General features: G+C 58.0%; 1 protein-coding gene and 1 non-coding gene across 2 annotated transcripts; both read left to right on the top strand.

Moving 5' to 3' along the window:
- The first annotated feature begins 104 nt into the window (after positions 1-104).
- Positions 105-15,531, top strand: C4a (complement C4A (Rodgers blood group)). The gene is made up of 41 exons (XM_052164380.1): positions 105-244; positions 349-541; positions 998-1,199; positions 1,402-1,472; positions 1,545-1,633; positions 1,929-2,011; positions 2,127-2,223; positions 2,752-2,857; positions 2,936-3,068; positions 3,856-3,971; positions 4,057-4,233; positions 4,368-4,553; positions 4,646-4,831; positions 5,728-5,886; positions 6,129-6,255; positions 6,536-6,610; positions 6,857-7,051; positions 7,131-7,242; positions 7,337-7,407; positions 7,600-7,739; positions 7,848-8,051; positions 8,529-8,580; positions 8,667-8,756; positions 8,881-9,090; positions 9,274-9,349; positions 9,448-9,604; positions 9,692-9,808; positions 9,896-10,067; positions 10,226-10,458; positions 10,530-10,697; positions 11,196-11,255; positions 12,146-12,239; positions 12,317-12,500; positions 12,608-12,698; positions 12,827-12,901; positions 13,410-13,512; positions 13,615-13,704; positions 13,781-13,879; positions 14,644-14,727; positions 15,019-15,151; positions 15,289-15,531. Exons 1-41 carry the CDS (start codon positions 180-182, stop codon positions 15,428-15,430), a joined length of 5,217 nt encoding a protein of 1,738 aa, XP_052020340.1. The 5' UTR covers positions 105-179; the 3' UTR covers positions 15,431-15,531.
- LOC127670311 (U6 spliceosomal RNA) lies at positions 3,143-3,247 on the top strand. Its single transcript, XR_007974525.1, has one exon. It is a non-coding gene; the product is annotated as a U6 spliceosomal RNA (small nuclear RNA).
- Positions 15,532-16,869: the final 1,338 nt, after the last annotated feature.

The following is a 16,869-nucleotide window of genomic DNA, read 5'->3' as shown; positions in this document are numbered from 1 at the left end:
GTGCCTCCCCAGCTCTGGGCCTAGGGCCAGTTGCGTTTCTTGGCCATCACGTGGTTTCCCAGCTCATGGGGCAAGGGGAGGGGCAAGGTCCACAGTCAAATGCTGCCCCAACCCGAGGCTGACCAGAGGGAGCAGTCGGTCAGACCACACAGGCCTGCGCTCTCCTGGATCTTCCAGCCATGAGGCTCCTCTGGGGGCTAGCCTGGGTGGTCAGCTTCTTTGCCTCATCTTTGCAGAAGCCCAGGTCCTGGGGAAGACAGTGGCGTTTGGGTGGGCCAGGGGCAGGGAGAGCGGGGCGGCTCGGCGGGCTTCGGCTGGGTCTGAAGATGCACCTCACTGTTCTCCTAGGTTGCTCCTGTTCTCCCCTTCTGTGGTTAATTTGGGGACCCCCCTGTCAGTGGGGGTGCAGCTCCTGGATGCCCCTGCAGGACAGGAGATAAAAGGCTCAGTGTTCCTCAGAAACCCGACGGGTGGGCCCTGCTCCCCAAAGAAGGACTTTAAGCTCAGCTCTGGAAACGACTTTGTGCTTCTCAGCCTTGAGGTAACCAGTGCCCACACCCCTGCTGATTCTCAGGCTTTTCTGCTGCACCCCATTGTCTGTCTAGTTACAGTCAGGAGCTCGCTGTGTGACCTAGGCTGGCTGTGAACTCATGGCTGAACTCTTGCCTCAGCCTCCGAAGTGCTGAGATTTACAAGTACACCTGGTTTGCCTGGTGCCCTTTGTTTTATTTTATTTTTTAGTTTTGCTTTTGAGACAGGGTTTCAGGGTGTAGCCTAGATTGCTTGTAATTGCTAAAAGCGACTGTACTGTGGCCTCCCAAGCATTGGGACTACAGCTGGGCGCCATTGTGCCTAGCTCTTCTGTTGCCTTTCCAAACCCCACTCCCTCACTGACTTCCTGCCTCTCTCCTCCAGCACAATGGCCTTGCTGTCCCTACCTTGGGCTCTGTATCTGGTTCTTTTTGCTCTGTCTGATGGTCTCCTCCTCTCTTGACAGGTCCCACTGAAGGACGTAAGGAGGTGTGGCCTCTTTGGCCTTCTCAGAGCCCCCCACATCCAGCTGGTGGCTCAGTCTCCGTGGTTGAAGAACACAGCTTCCAAAGCCACAGAGACTCAGGGTGTCAACCTGCTCTTCTCTTCCCGACGAGGCCATATCTTTGTGCAGACCGATCAGCCCATCTATAACCCTGGGCAGCGGGGTGAGCCTCCAGCCTCGGGGTCTTTGCCCTGTCTGCCTCAGGCTGCTCAGAGCATATTTGGTGCCATCTATGACAGACGGCTCCACAGACAGGGCCACCCTGGTGGCTTGCTTGGCTGTTTAGTCCCCATCGTCCCCCTGCAGCTGTCCCAGTCCCTTTGCCCAGGACTCTCCCCTCTCACCCACCCCCATTCTCCTCTTAGTTCGTTATCGGGTCTTTGCATTGGATCAAAAGATGCGCCCATCCGCTGACACCCTCACAGTCACAGTGGAGGTGAGTGTCTGACCTTCCCAACCCTGGGTACTGATGTCACCTCCCACCTGACCACACTGACTCCCCTTGCAGAACTCCCATGGCCTCCGTGTTCGCAAGAAGGAGGTATTTGCCCCCACATCCATCTTCCAAGATGACTTCGTCATTCCAGACATCTCAGAGTGAGCTCCCTTACCCCAGGATACCCCTTTATCTGTACCACCCCAAGTCCAGCTTCCCTGGGTACTGTCTGCCACCTCTGACAGACAGAGGCACATTCCCAATGTTTTGACCCTGCCCCTCCCAGACCTCAGGTCAAACCACGACTTTCTTCTGGAGGACTGAGACCATAGCTGTCTGTGAGTGGGTAGCCTGGACTCACTCAGGTCATAGTTGTCTATGGGTGGGTAGCCTGGACACACTCTCCATGGCTGTCTGTGGGTGGGTAGTTCAACTCCCTCCCTTGTCCATTCTCAGGCCGGGAACCTGGAAGATCTCAGCTAGGTTCTCGGATGGCCTGGAGTCCAATAGGAGCACCCACTTTGAAGTGAAGAAATACGGTAAATGCTGAAGTACGGGGTGAGACGAGGGTGAGGCGGGCGGGCCTGTGGGGAGGAAGTTCTGGAGGACCCTGTCTCTAGTACCTGGCCCACCCATCTTTTCACCCTTACTCAGTCCTTCCCAACTTCGAGGTGAAGATTACTCCTTGGAAGCCATATATCCTGACAGTGCCCAGCGACCGTGATGAAATCCAATTAGACATCCAGGCCAGGTAGCCAGGCCCCTGACCCCTGTCTTTGCAAAGCCCATTTTCCTCACACCCTTGGCTTTCCTCTTTCTTCCTCTTTTATTTGAGGTTTTTTTGAGACAGAGTCTCATGCCCACTGTATACTCACCATGTGGGCCTGTCTGGCCTTGAACTCACAGGGATCTATCTGCCTCTTGAGTGCTGGGATTAAAGATGTGCACTCGTGTATCTGTGTGAGCAGGTGTGTGTGTGTGTGTGTGTGTGTGTGTGTGTGTAGGCTAGAGAACAGTCTCGGGTGTCCTCCTTGGAGACACAGTCTCTCATTGCCCTGGAACTCACTGACTGGGCTAAGCTGGCTGTCCAGGCAGCCCTCAGAGCCCTCCTGTCTCCATGCGCACTTTGGGATTATGAGTGGACTCTGCCACACCTCCAGGCATTTCTACAGGGGCCCTGGGGCCTCGAACTCAGGTCTTTGTGCTTGCGTGGCAACACTTTCCCGACTGAGTCATCATCGCAGCCCTCAGTGCTCCTCCTGTCTCCCCGTGGCAACAGGTACATCTATGGGAAGCCCGTGCAGGGCGTGGCATACACACGGTTCGCACTCATGGATGAGCACGGGAAGAGGACTTTCCTTCGGGGCCTAGAGACCCAGACCAAGGTAGGGTAGTGGTCAAGGGGGTGACAAGGGGAGGTGGGGGCTCCAGCCCCACTCACGGTGGCCTTTTCTCGTCTTCAGTTGGTGGAAGGCCAGACTCACATTTCCATCTCAAAGGACCAGTTCCAGGCTGCCCTGGATAAAATCAACATTGGGGTCGGAGACCTGGAAGGGCTGCGTCTGTACGCTGCCGCAGCCATCATCGAGTCCCCAGGTGGGTGGCTTCCCTCTGCGGGCACCTCAGCCCTTGAGGGTGCTGAGGGGGCAGTTTAAAAATGCAAATGACATGCTCGCTTCGGCAGCGCATATACTAAAATTGGAAGGATACAGAGAAGATTTGCATGGCCCCTGCCCAAGGATGACACACAAATTCGTGAAGCGTTCCATATTTAAAAAAAAAAAAATGCAAATGACTGGGCTGGAGAGATGGCTCAGCGGTTAAGAGCACTGACTGTAGCTGGGTGGTGGTGGCGCACGCCTGTAATCCCAGCACTCTGGGAGGCAGAGGCAGGTGGATTTCTGAGTTCGAGGCCAGCCTGGTCTACAGAGTGAGTTCCAGGACAGCCAGGGCTACACAGAGAAACCCTGTCTTGAAAAAAAAAAAAAAAAAGAGCACTGACTGTTCTTCTAGAGGTCCTGATCTGTAATGGGATATGACACCCTCTTCTGGTGTGTCTGAAGACAGCTACAGTGTACTCATATAAATAAAATAAATGAATATTTTTATTTTCGAATAAAATAATAAAAAATAATAAAACGAAAAAAATAATAAAAATGCAAATGACCATAGCCAGCTCCTCGTCCTCACCATCCAGTACAGCTCCTGACGCTGACAGACACAGACCCCGGTCCCCAGCACCGTCCTGACGTTTCCTGTCTCCTTTTATTTAACTGTTCCCAATCACTCTCCATCTGGCTCGCCACCTGATAGACACGTGCACACCAGCTCCTGTCTCCTTTTCCCTGGGCTCTGTGCTCCCTCTCTGCCCTCTGTCGTGCAGGAGGAGAGATGGAGGAGGCGGAGCTCACATCCTGGCGCTTCGTGTCTTCGGCCTTCTCCTTGGATCTCAGCCGCACCAAGCAGCATCTTGTGCCCGGGGCCCCCTTCCTGCTGCAGGTTCCTCTTGGAGGGGCAGGGCTGTAGGGGAGAGGGCGTGGGCCACACAGCCTTGATGATGCCCCTTTCTGACGGTCTCCTCCAGGCTCTGGTCCGAGAAATGTCAGGCTCTGAAGCCTCTGACGTTCCTGTCAAAGTCTCTGCCACATTGGTGTCTGGCTCTGACTCGAAAGTCCTCGACGTTGAACAGAACACCAATGGGATCGGCCAAGTCAGCATTTCCATCCACGTCCCGCCCACCATCACAGAACTCAGGCTCTTGGTAGTGCTTCTGGGGGGGAAGTGGGGGGGTGTCGGGGACAGGGAGGGGGCAGGGCTGTTCCCTGAGTGGAGCTGGGAGGAGGGATGGCATATTCCGGTCCTTGGCATAGACCCTGCCTCACGCCCTCCCTCCAGGTGTCTGCGGGCTCCCTCTACCCAGCCGTAGCCAGGCTCACTGTGCAGGCCCCGCTTTCAAGAGGCGCTGGCTTTCTGTCCATTGAGCCACTAGACCCCCGGTCCCCTCGTGTCGGGGACACCTTCATCCTGAACCTTCGAACTGTGGGCATCCATGAGCCTGCCTTCTCTCATTACTACTACATGGTATGTGGGCTTGAGGTACAGGAGTGCTGGGTGTAGGGCTGGGGCAGGGTATATCCAAGCAGGAAGCCTCTCACGGCCTCCCCTTGGCCCAGATTGTCTCCAGAGGCCAGATCATGGCTGTGAGTCGGGAGCCCAGGAGGACGCTGACATCCGTGTCCGTGTTGGTGGACCATTCCATGGCTCCCGCTTTCTACGTCGTGGCTTACTTCTATCACCAAGGCCTCCCAGTGGCGAACTCCCTACTCATCAATGTCCAGCCCGGGGACTGTGAGGGCAAGGTGACTGGGTCTGGAGAGGCGGTGTGGGCTCTGTGCGTGTGTGTGTGTGTGTGTGTGTGTGTGTGAGTGTGTGTGTGCGTGCACGCATGTGTGCATGCATGTGTATGTACACATGTGTGCTCAAATGCACGTGTGCTTGCATGTGTTTGGGGCATATGCATGTGTGCTTGCATGTGTGTGGGGCAAATGTATGTGTGCTTGCATGTGTGCATGAATATTCATTTGCATGTGTGTGCACACATGCACATGCATGTCTGTGTACATATGTATGCTCGAATGCATGCATGCTTGCATGTGTGTGGGGTGCATGCATGTGTGCTTGTATGTGTGCATGCATATGTGTGTTTGTGTGGCATGAATATTCATTTGCATGTGTATGTGCATGTGTGTGCTCAAATGCATGTGTGCTTGCATGTGTGTGGGGCAAGTGCATGCGTGCTTGCCTATGCATGTGCACTTGTGCACTTGTGTGTGTGAATGTGTGTCTGTGTGTGTGCACGTGCATACGCATCCAGGGGTTCAGAGTGTGCATGGGGCTGGAGGTGAGAGTTTACTCTTTTTCTTTTTTCATTTTCATGCATGTGGAATGGGCATGTGTGTATGCATCTTTTGCACACTGCATGGGGTCACAAGCTCAGGTACATATGCTTGTACAGAGCTGGGGAGCATCTGGTTCACTCTTTGGCCTTAGGCATTGGGTAGTTTCTCTCAGTCAAGCCTAGAGCTCACTGATAAACCTCATCTTGTAACCGCCTTGCTCTGGGGACCCTGTCTCCGCCTTTCCAGGCTGGAATTACAGGCATGCCCTCCTGCCTACCTGGATTCTGGGGGTTACTGACTCATGTCCCCAGCCCCTCTCCATGTGCTGATTGCCCTTTTCTCCCCATTCCTGTCAGCTGGAACTGAAGGTGGATGGAGCCAAGGAGTATCGTAACGGGGAGAGCATGAAGCTCCAGCTTCAGACGGACTCTGAAGCCCTGGTGGCCCTGGGAGCTGTGGACACGGCTCTGTATGCCGTGGGTGGCCGGTCTCACAAACCCCTCGACATGAGCAAGGTTTGCCAAGCCTTCTCCATGTGTCCCTCTCCTCCTCTTCCTCCTCTTCCTCTTCTTCCTCCTTCTCCTCCTCCTTTAAGCTCTGGTTCTTAGTTCTCCAGTCTCAGTCCCTATAGGCTCTTCCCAGCCTTCCCTGGGTCCTAGATGTCCTTGGTCCCCCACGCCCATCTCTTATCTTTGAGTGGCAGATCCTGCTCCTCGGCTGCTCAGGTCTCCCAGCATCTCCCGCCTTATCCTGCTAGGTCTCTGAAGTAATAAACAGCTACAACCTTGGCTGTGGTCCTGGAGGCGGAGATGATGCCCTTCAGGTGTTCCAGGCTGCTGGGCTGGCCTTTTCTGATGGTGACCGACTAACTCAAACCAGAGAGGGTAAGAATGGGGTGAGTGGGGGCGGACAAAGGAGCAGACGAAGTGTGTGTGTGTGTGTCTGTGTATCTGTGTCTGTGTGTGTGTCTGTGTGTCTGCATAAATGTGTGTGTATCTCTGTGTGTGAGTGTGTCTGTATTTGTGTATATCTGTGTGTGTCTGTATGAGTATCTGAGTGTGTGTGAGTGTGTATATGGCAGATTCAGGGGCAAGGCAGGGCTGAGGGATTGGGAAGGAGGGAGGCTGAGCTCCCTGTGACTTGACTACTCTTGCCCTCCACCAGACCTGAGCTGTCCCAAGGAGAAGAAAAGTCGGCAAAAGAGAAACGTTAACTTCCAGAAGGCTATCAGTGAGAAGTGTAGGTTGTGGGTGCCCTTGGTACACTGGGAGCCATGTCCGGGGCCAGGGTGGGGTTCGCTTTTCTGCCTTCTGCAGACAGACCCCTCCACCAGTTGAGGAAGCCTAGGGCTGAAGGTCGAGGCCGGCTGGTGCAGTCGGTTGCCCACTGACTACTCTCTAAGCACGGGTTGGGTTGGTGGTTCTGGGGGTTGACAGGGCAGAGGCTTCAGTCTCTCCCAGCGGCCCAGCCTCCCCTGGCCTGCAGTGGGCCAGTATTCTTCTCCAGACACCAGGCGCTGCTGTCAAGATGGGATCACGAAGCTGCCCATGGCGCGTACCTGTGAGCAGCGGGCAGCCCGCGTGCCTCAGCTGGCCTGCCGGGAGCCCTTCCTGTCCTGTTGCAAGTTCGCGGAGGACCTCCGTAGGAACCAGACCAGGAGCCAGGCGGGCCTTGCCCGAGGTGAGCAGCCAGGGGAAGCGAGAGGTGGGCCGTGGCGCCTGAGAGGGCACTCCCTCCTCACTGCTGCCACCGTCCCCAGCCCAGGAGGTGCTGCAGGAGGAGGACCTGATAGATGAAGACGACGTTCTCGTGCGCAGCTTCTTCCCAGAGAACTGGCTCTGGAGAGTGGAACCCGTGGACCGCTCCAAGCTGTGAGGGCCTGGCGTGCCCAATCTTGCCTCTGGACCGGGTCTCTGGGGACAGTCCTGTGAGTGACAGGGCTTCTCTGCACCCCTCCCCCCACAGGTTGACAGTGTGGCTCCCTGACTCTCTGACCACATGGGAGATTCATGGTGTGAGCCTGTCCAGAAGCAAAGGTGAGGTGGTGCAGCCTGGGACTCTCCTCACCCTCTGACCCTGCTCCCTGCACGGGGGGGGGGGGGGGGGGGGGGGGGTAGGGGGGGGGAGAGAAGCCCATGGAGCTGGGAAAATCTTCCCTGGTGAGCATTCAGCCAGAGACCTGTGGTCTGAGGTCTGTCTCTGTCCCTGCCCCATCTCCCTGTCTGCAGGCCTGTGTGTGGCCAAGCCCACTCGTGTCCGCGTGTTCCGAGCATTCCACCTGCACCTGCGCCTGCCCGTCTCCGTCCGCCGCTTTGAGCAGCTTGAGTTACGGCCTGTTCTCTATAACTATCTGACCGAGGACGTGACTGTGAGACCCCACGGGAGCCTGAACATCAGGGGTGGGGCGGGGTAAGGAGGGGTGCAGCCAGGGGCAGTCAGGTGGGCTCGCTGGTCATCCCTGTTTTCCTGTCCCCAGGTGAGTGTCCATGTGTCCCCAGTGGAGGGACTGTGTCTGGCTGGTGGTGGGATGCTGGCCCAGCAGGTGTCGGTGCCTGCGGGCTCTGCCCGGCCTGTGGCCTTCTCCGTGGTACCCACAGCTGCTGCCAGCGTGTCCCTGAAAGTGGTGGCTCGAGGGTCTTTTGATCTAGGGGATGCTGTGTCTAAGATTCTCCAAATTGAGGTGAGTGACCACCAGGAAGACTAGCCCCCCACCCCCCAGCCATTTAGCATTCCTTTGGTCGGCAGTGGCTCTGCACTCAGACCCAGTGCATGGATAAACTTACAATCCACTATTGTGGCTCAACTGTGACTCTGAAGTTGTTCACTTCTACTGAGACAGAAGCTAGCTATGCAGCCCAGGCTTACCTCAAACTCACTCTGTAGTCCAGGCTAGCCCTGAACATTCAGTAATCCCCCCCACTCTCCCCGCCTTCTGAATTACTGGCACTACAGTCACTCACTGCCACACCCATCCATATCTGAAATGGTTTGTTCTCCTTTATTTTATCTTTGTGGTCATGGGGGTTAAGTCCAGGACCTCGTTCATGTGTCCCTGTTTCTGTCTATGAGGTTCACATGCTAAGACCCAGGGGTGCCTACCCAGGAGGCGAGGGTGTAGCCCTGACTAACCCTCCACTCTGTTCTTCATTTGAGACAGAAGGAAGGGGCCATCCACAGAGAAGAGATGGTCTACAACCTCGACCCCCTAAGTGAGTGCCTCCCGCCCCAGCCTCCAGTCCCTGAGGGGAGTTCTGGGGCACATGGGCCTGCCCACCAGCTCCTCCCCTCTGCCTAGATAACCGAGGTCGGAGTCTGGAAATACCTGGCAGCTCCGATCCCAACATCATCCCTGATGGAGACTTCAGCAGCTTCGTCAGGGTCACAGGTGGGCATCCAGTCCAGACCTTCCCGTGAGCACCTGCGTTCACCTGGAGCCCCTGGAGCCCTGTTCTAGTCTTCTGGTGCTGGGTGCTTGACCTAGTCTCATCTACAACTTCTCTGTCCTTTAGCCTCTGAACCCTTGGAGACTTTGGGCTCTGAAGGCGCCTTGTCCCCAGGAGGCGTGGCCTCCCTCCTGAGGCTTCCCCGGGGCTGCGCAGAACAAACCATGGTCTATTTGGCCCCTACCTTGACTGCTTCCCACTACCTGGACAGGACAGAGCAGTGGAGCAGACTGCCCCCCGAGACAAAGGACCATGCTGAGGATCTGATCCAGAAAGGTTCCGGGTTCAGGGACAGCAGGAGTCAGAGCGAGGGAGGGCAGGAAGGGCGGCCAGGAGCTGAGGGAGGGCAGGAAGGGCGGCCAGGAGCCGAGGGAGCCGGACTGGAGGGGGTGGTGCTGGGGGTACCGCCCAGGCACAGACAGCAGGAAAGAAGGAACCTCGGCACCTCTTCCTTCCCAGGCCACATGCGGATCCAACAGTTTCGGAAGAAAGATGGCTCCTTTGGGGCGTGGTTACACAGGGACAGCAGCACCTGGTGAGGCTGGGGCAGGTTTAGGGCAGCCGGAGAGCAAAACGCCACAAGCTAGGTCTCCAGAGAGACCAGCACTGTCTCCAGCCACCCCTCCGCTCTAGGCTCACTGCATTTGTGCTGAAGATTCTGAGTTTGGCCCAGGATCAGGTGGGCGACTCCCCTGAGAAGCTGCAGGAGACGGCAGGCTGGCTGCTGGGCCAGCAGCTAGGTGACGGCTCCTTCCACGACCCGTGTCCGGTCATCCACAGAGGCATGCAGGTGCGAAACGAGCCAGAGGCTCGGTGGGGGTGTCACACCGAGGCCGGGCTCCTCACAGCTCTGACAGTCTCCGTCTCTCCTCACTAGGGGGGCTTGGTGGGAGCCGACGAGACGGTGGCACTCACCGCCTTCGTGGTCATTGCCCTTCACCACGGGCTGGCCGTCTTCCAGGACGAGAATGCGCAGCAGCTGAAGAACAGAGTGGTAAGGATGCCGCGGTCTGCCCTTCCTGCCCGGCCAGCTCTTCCCGGGAGCCAGGGCATGCAGGCCCAGGCCTCTGCTCTCTCCTAGGAAGCCTCCATCGCCAAGGCACACTCGTTCTTGGGGCAGAAGGCGAGTGCTGGGCTCCTGGGTGCCCACGCAGCCGCCATCACAGCCTATGCCCTGACGCTGACCAAGGCCTCGGAGGACCTGCGGAATGTTGCCCACAACAGCCTGATGGCCATGGCCGAGGAAACAGGGGGTGAGGACATGGGGCCCTTGGGATGCCTGAACAGGCCGGAAGAGAAAGGGTCTCTCACGTGGAGCGGAAGCAGGGGCGGCTGATGTGGCGCCCGAGAGTCCGGCTCTCAGCTCCTCACCAGCAGTCTCCTCCTTCAATACGCATTCCCTCCCTTCCAGAAAACCTCTACTGGGGCTTAGCCATCGGCTCCCAGGACAACGTTGTGTCGCCCACCCCAGCCCCCCGTGGCCCATCAGACCCTGTGCCCCAGGCCCCAGCCCTGTGGATCGAAACCACGGCCTACGGCCTGCTCCACCTGCTGCTGCGGGAGGGAAAGGGAGAAATGGCCGACAAGGCCGCATCCTGGCTCACCCACCAGGGAAGCTTCCAAGGGGGATTCCGCAGTACCCAGGTAGGGGCGGCCACAGCCCTGGGAAGGGGGTTCTGAGACCAAGCGCCCGACTCCTGCCCTGACCTCCTTAGGACACCGTGGTCACCCTGGACGCCCTGTCTGCATACTGGATCGCTTCACACACCACCGAGGAGAAGGCACTCAACGTGACTCTCAGCTCCACGGGCCGCAACGGGTTCAAGTCCCACGTGCTCCACCTGAACAACCATCAAGTCAAGGGTCTGGAGGAGGAGCTGAAGGTGACGTCCTCCCTCCCTGATGGGATGCTGGGGGCGTCTGGGCCAGGTCAACACCCAGTTCAGCCCTCTTCTGAGGGTGCCCTGGGGAAACTGACTTTCTTCTGGCCGTGTGGTCAAACCTCTGGGCTCTCCTTCCCTCATCTGTAAAACATTATGTCTATAGAGTCCACACCAGGGTCTAGGCCAGTGGGTCTCAACCTTTTTGTTTTTTCCCCCCTGAGACAGGGTTTCTCTGTATAGCCCTGGCTGTTCTGGAACTCACTCTGTAGACCAGGCTGGCCTTGAACTCAGAAATCCTCCTGCCTCTGCCTCCCAGAGCTCTAGGATTACAGGCGTGCGCCACTACTGCCCAGCTGGTTCTCAGTCTTCTTAACGCAGTGGCCCTTTAATACAGTTCCTCAGGTTGTGGTGATCACAACTGTGAAAGCATTTCATTGTTACTTGACACCTGGTGCGCTCCCTGTGCCCTCTGACCTGCCCTCCTCTCCCTCCTGGCAGTTCTCTCTGGGCAGCACAATCAGTGTGAAGGTGGGAGGAAACAGCAAAGGCACCTTGAAGGTGAGGGGAGTGGGGTGCAGGGGTAGGGTAGAGAGGGGATGCAGGGGTGGGGGAGGAAAGGGATGTTGGGGTGGGGGAGGGAGGGGGTGTTGGGGTGGGATATGGGCAGGGGGCAGCAGGGTGTAGTGGCAGTGGGGGTAAGGGGGTAAAGGGTGCTGGGGTAGGGATGGGGTGCTGGACATGGGGTACCAGAATTGGCTGAGGTAGGGCAGTGGGGTGTGAGGAGGTGGAGTGGGGGTGTGGGGGTTCAGGGGTAGGCATGGGCAGTGGGGTCGGTAGCTGAGCCTTGACTGGGACTTTTGTGTGTTGGGGAGGAGGAGGCTATCTCTGGCTTGGTGTCCCCTCTTCCTTTCCTGAGCCTCCATCTTCACCCTGGTCTGGTTTCCCTCCATTTCTGGGTATCTGCTGTCTCCTTCAGCTCCACAGCCTGGTTCTCAGCCCAGGCTTGTCCCATATCCCGAGTACCTCGGACATGGGTCCCCATGACCCATTTCTTCCTATATACCATTTGACCCAGGAACCCCTCCCACCTATGAGGCTCACATCTCGCCTGTGTCTCAGGAGGTGTCCTGGTAGCCTCCCTCCTTTGGCCAGGTGGCTCTGGCTCCTGTCACACTAACTCTCCTATCACTGCCTGCATGGCCCCAAATCAGTGGCCCAAAGTCCTCTTCGCTGATGTGAGCCCAGGCTATGAGGGGAGCCACATCCAGCTTTCCCAGGCTGGCCCCGCCTCCTCACTACTCCTCAGTACCCAGTGCTGCTGATGCTATTCACTGGGGTGGGGATGGCGGGAGGGAGAAGTTGGGGCTGTGGATCCTTCAGCCCAGGACACCCCTTCAAGTCTGTGCCATGTGTGTCCTGTGTTCTCACTTCATCGCTGACCGAGTCAGATCCTTCGTACCTACAACGTCCTGAACATGAAGAACACGACCTGCCAGGACCTTCAGATAGAAGTGACGGTCACAGGCTATGTGGAATACACAAGTAAGGCCGGGGCGGGGCCCTGACCGACCCTGCAGGGCTGACAGGGCCGTCTGCCTCCTCACCACTGCCCTGCACAGGGGAAGCCTACGAAGACTACGAAGACGAAGACTATGACATGGCAGCCGCCGATGACCCCAGCGTCCACTCACGGCCCGTGACGCCCCTGCAGCTGTTTGAGGGTCGTCGGAGCCGCCGCAGGAGGGAGGCCCCCAAGGTGGCAGAAGAGCAGGAGTCCAGAGTGCAGTACTCCGTGTGTATCTGGTGGGTGCCAGCAGCTCTGGGGGAGGAAGGCGGAGGGAAGAGACTGGGCGGGGCTCCCAGGTGTGGCACAGTCCAGTCTATACAGCTGCCGCCCCTCCTCCCTGAAGGCGGAATGGCAAGCTGGGGCTGTCTGGCATGGCCATCGCAGACATCACCCTCCTGAGTGGATTCCATGCCCTGAGGGCCGACCTGGAGAAGGTACAGTCACCCTCAGCCACCTCTACACCCTTAGGATCCCTGCCCCCTCTTTGTAGCAACCCCAAGTGTCAAACCCGGTGGTACAATGACCAGGGTCCCTGACCTGTGGCTACCTCCCTTCCCTGCAGCTGACCTCCCTCTCTGACCGTTATGTGAGTCACTTTGAGACCGACGGGCCCCACGTCCTGCTGTACTTCGACTCGGTGAGTAGAGGGAAGTTTCACAGGAGGGGACACCACGGCCCTGGGCCCTTGAGTCCATGTGGTAAGGGTCAGATGTGGTAGCAGGTGACGAGGGCGAGTCGTGGCTGGGAGGCAGAGAGCCTTGGAGAACTCACAGGGCCTCACACACACACACACACACACACACACACACACACACACACACACACACACGACACTGCGTGGCCCGGGGTGAGCTCAGCCTGGCGGGAGCTGGGGAGGCAGGGTCGAGTCAAAGGCTGACTCACATCCCCGAGGATCTCGCAGGACTGTGTGCCTGCAGCGACACTCCACAGAGGTCCTGGGACAAGGTCGCCCTGTTGGCAGTGAGGTCATCAGAGACCTTGGGGACCAGATTTTGAGTCTAGTGTCAGGAAGGTGACAGCACGAAAGATGCTGGAGATAAGGCCGTGGTGAGCAAGCCTGGCAAGGCAGGTGAAGGCCGCCGTGGGCCTGGCCCTGAGCAGCCTTCCTTTCATCCTGGGGCCAGGTCCCGACCACCCGGGAGTGTGTGGGCTTTGGAGCCTTGCAGGAGGTGGCCGTGGGGCTGGTGCAGCCGGCCACCGCTGTCCTGTATGACTACTACAGCCCCGGTGAGCAAGCAAGACTGTAGGGGTTGGGCCTCTCATCAGGGACTCCAGGGGCAGGGTCGCCCGCGCTCCGTGAGACCTTCATGTCGCCCTTCCCCTCTCCAGATCACAAGTGTTCCGTGTTTTATGCTGCGCCCACCAAGAGCAAGCTCCTGTCCACCTTGTGCTCGGCAGATGTCTGCCAGTGCGCAGAGGGTGAGGACAGACCCGGGGGAGGGGCTGGGGAACCGACCGGGAGGGCGAGCTCATCTCATCTGATCCTTGACTGCAGGGAAGTGTCCTCGACAGCGACGGTCACTGGAGCGAGGGGTGGAGGACAAGGATGGCTACCGCATGAAGTTCGCCTGCTATTATCCCCGCGTGGAGTACGGTCAGTTCCCCTCAGCCTCGGGTTGCCTGCTCTTCCCTGACCCCCACCTGTGGCCTTGGGCTTTGCCCTGACTGCCTTCCCCCCCTACTGCCTTCCCCCCTGACTGCCTTCCCCCCTGACTGCCTTCCCCCCCTACTGCCTTCCCCCCCCTACTGCCTTCCCCCCCCCCCCGACTGCCTTCCCCCCCCCACTGCCTTCCCCGCCGACTGCCTTCCCCCCCCCCACTGCCTTCCCCCCCACTGCCTTCCCCCCCCCCGACTGCCTTCCCCCCCCCACTGCCTTCCCCCCCCCCCACTGCCTTCCCCCCCCCACTGCCTTCCCCCCTGACTGCCTTCCCCCCTGACTGCCTTCCCCCCTGACTGCCTTCCCCCCCTACTGCCTTCCCCCCCCCACTGCCTTCCCCCTGACTGCCTTCCCCCCTGACTACCTTCCCCCCCTACTGCCTTCCCCCCCTACTGCCTTCCCCCCCCACTGCCTTCCCCCCTGACTGCCTTCCCCCCTGACTGCCTTCCCCCCCTACTGCCTTCCCCCCCCACTGCCTTCCCCCCTGACTGCCTTCCCCCCCTACTGCCTTCCCCCCTGACTGCCTTCCCCCCTGACTGCCTTTCCCCCTGACTGCCTTCCCCCCTGACTGCCTTCCCCTCTGACTGCCTTCCCCCCCTACTGCCTTCCCCCCTGACTGCCTTCCCCCCTGACTGCCTTCCCCCCTGACTGCCTTCCCCCCTGACTGCCTTCCCCCTTGACTGCCTTCCCCCCACCCCCAGGCTTCCAGGTCAAGGTTCTTCGAGAAGATGGCAGAGCTGCCTTCCGCCTCTTTGAGACCAAGATCACCCAAGTCCTGCATTTCAGTAGGAAGGAGAAGCGGGCGTTCGGGGTGGGGGTGGGGAGGGGAGTGTGGGGGCTGAGGTCTGGGTGTGGGGCCTCCTGGAATCTGGAAAACTCACAGTCTGAATGTGAATCCCACCCCCATCCTCCCATCTCCCTGCCCCCCCCCCCCTTTGGGAGCCCGGGCTTGTTCATAAACAACGACAACTTCCATTGGGAGCAGAGTGGGTTAAACTGCATGATCTAGAGTCTTGCCCTGGGTTTCTCCTGGCCTTTTCTTCTCCTCTGATGGCTATGTCTCTTTATTCCCTCAGCAAAGGATGCCAAGGCCTCCACAGGTCAGACCCGCAACTTCCTGGTCCGGTCCTCTTGCCGCCTTCGTCTGGAGCCTAACAAAGAGTACCTGATCATGGGGATGGACGGGGTCACCACTGACCTCAAGGGAGAGTGAGTCACCCCATCCCTCCCTTGCTCCCTCAGATCTGTGACCTTCCTTTGGGATTGGACCCTAGGCACCTAGCCCTGCCTCTCCAAAGCCAAGGGTCTTGAGTTTCTGTCCTGACCCCCCGCTATGTCACCTGCAGCCCCCAGTACTTGTTGGACTCAAATAGCTGGATCGAGGAGATGCCTTCTGAGCGCCTGTGCAGGAGCACCCGCCAGCGGGCAGCCTGTGCCCAGCTCAAGGACTTCCTGCAGGAATACGGCAGCCAGGGGTGCCAGGTGTGAGGGCGGAGGACTCTGGCTCCCTGAGCTTGCCCAGGCTCAGGCCTCTCTGGATGAGGGGCTCTGCTTAACCGAGTGAATAAAATAAAAGCTTTGGACATCAAGTGCCCCTGTGTGTCTGTCTGTAGGTGCGGCAGTCCACCCACCCAGGGTTTGCAGGCCTGACCCTTTGGCTGGGAAGCTCTGCCTGAACCCTCCCTGTCTTAGTCAGGGTTTCTATTCCTGCACAAACATCATGACCAGGAAGCAAGTTGGGGAGGAAAGGGTTTATTCAGCTCATACTTCCACACTGCTGTTCATCACCAAAGGAAGTCAGGACTGGAACTCAAGCAGGTCAGGAAGCAGGAGCTGATGCAGAGGCCGTGGAGGGATGTTTCTTACTGGCTTGCTTCCCCTGGCTTGCTCAGCTTGCTTTCTTAGAGAAGACAACCAGCCCAAGGATGGCACCACCCACCAGGGGCCCTTCTCCACTTGATCACTAATTGAGAAAATGCCTCCCAGCTGGATCTCATGGAGGCATTTCCTCACCTGAAGCTCCTTTCTCTGTAATAACTCCATTTTGTGTCAAGTTGACACCCCAAACCAGCCAGTGCACTCCCTGAGGTCTTCCTAGGACTCAGGCCATCTTGGGGCCCAGTAGCCTGTACCCTCAGCGCCTGTGGCCGGCGTCACAGTCACCTGTCTCTTAGGGGCATCTCTCATCTCTAACCCACTGATGAACTCTGCCTCGTGTCATTGGAGTCCTGGGGTCTGGTGGCTTGAACTGTGTCACGGCCTGTTGCAAGCCTATTGACCTTGTTATCAGTGGCATTAGGCAATTTTTCTGGAGTTGTGCAACCTTCGGGTCTGTCTGATGGTGATCATCCAGGTACCGATTTTAGACAGGACAAAGGTTGCCTGTGTTTGTTCTTGAATATTCAAGGGGTAACACATCTCGGGGCCAACCCTCCCCGCCCTGTCTGTCTGCCTTTGCTCCACCCTGGTGGCACCTTTGGTTGTTCAAGGGCAACCTAGTTCTACCAAGGAAATGTACTGAGGTCAGACAGATCTGCCATTTGACCGTCCCACAGAGGTCCACAGCCTGTCTCCTGTTCTGCCCAAAGCCACAGCCTCTTATGCCAGAAGCTCATCACTGGGGACAGAATGGGACCAGGTAGCCCCTGTGCCCTGGGGAGGTCAGATGTCAGGGCTTAAACCAGTGAGGCGAGTCCCAGCGGAGTGTGAATATGTCACACGTTTTTCTCCTTTGTTTTGTTGAAGCAGGGTCTCACACACCCCAGGCTGGCCTCAGACATAGATGCTCCTGCATGTTTGAGAGCCTAGATTATAGCATGTGTCAAGACACCAAGGATTTTGCAATGCTAGGAATCGAACCCAAGGGCTTTGCTCATACCAGGTAAACACTCTGCCAGCTGCACCAGATCCCTGAATGGTTTTTGTTT

This window comes from Apodemus sylvaticus, chromosome 19, assembly GCF_947179515.1.
Source record: "Apodemus sylvaticus chromosome 19, mApoSyl1.1, whole genome shotgun sequence".
In the NCBI taxonomy this organism is placed as follows: Eukaryota; Metazoa; Chordata; class Mammalia; order Rodentia; family Muridae; genus Apodemus; species Apodemus sylvaticus.
Note: the sequence above shows the minus strand (reverse complement) of the source record. Positions and strands in the feature narration are given on the sequence as shown.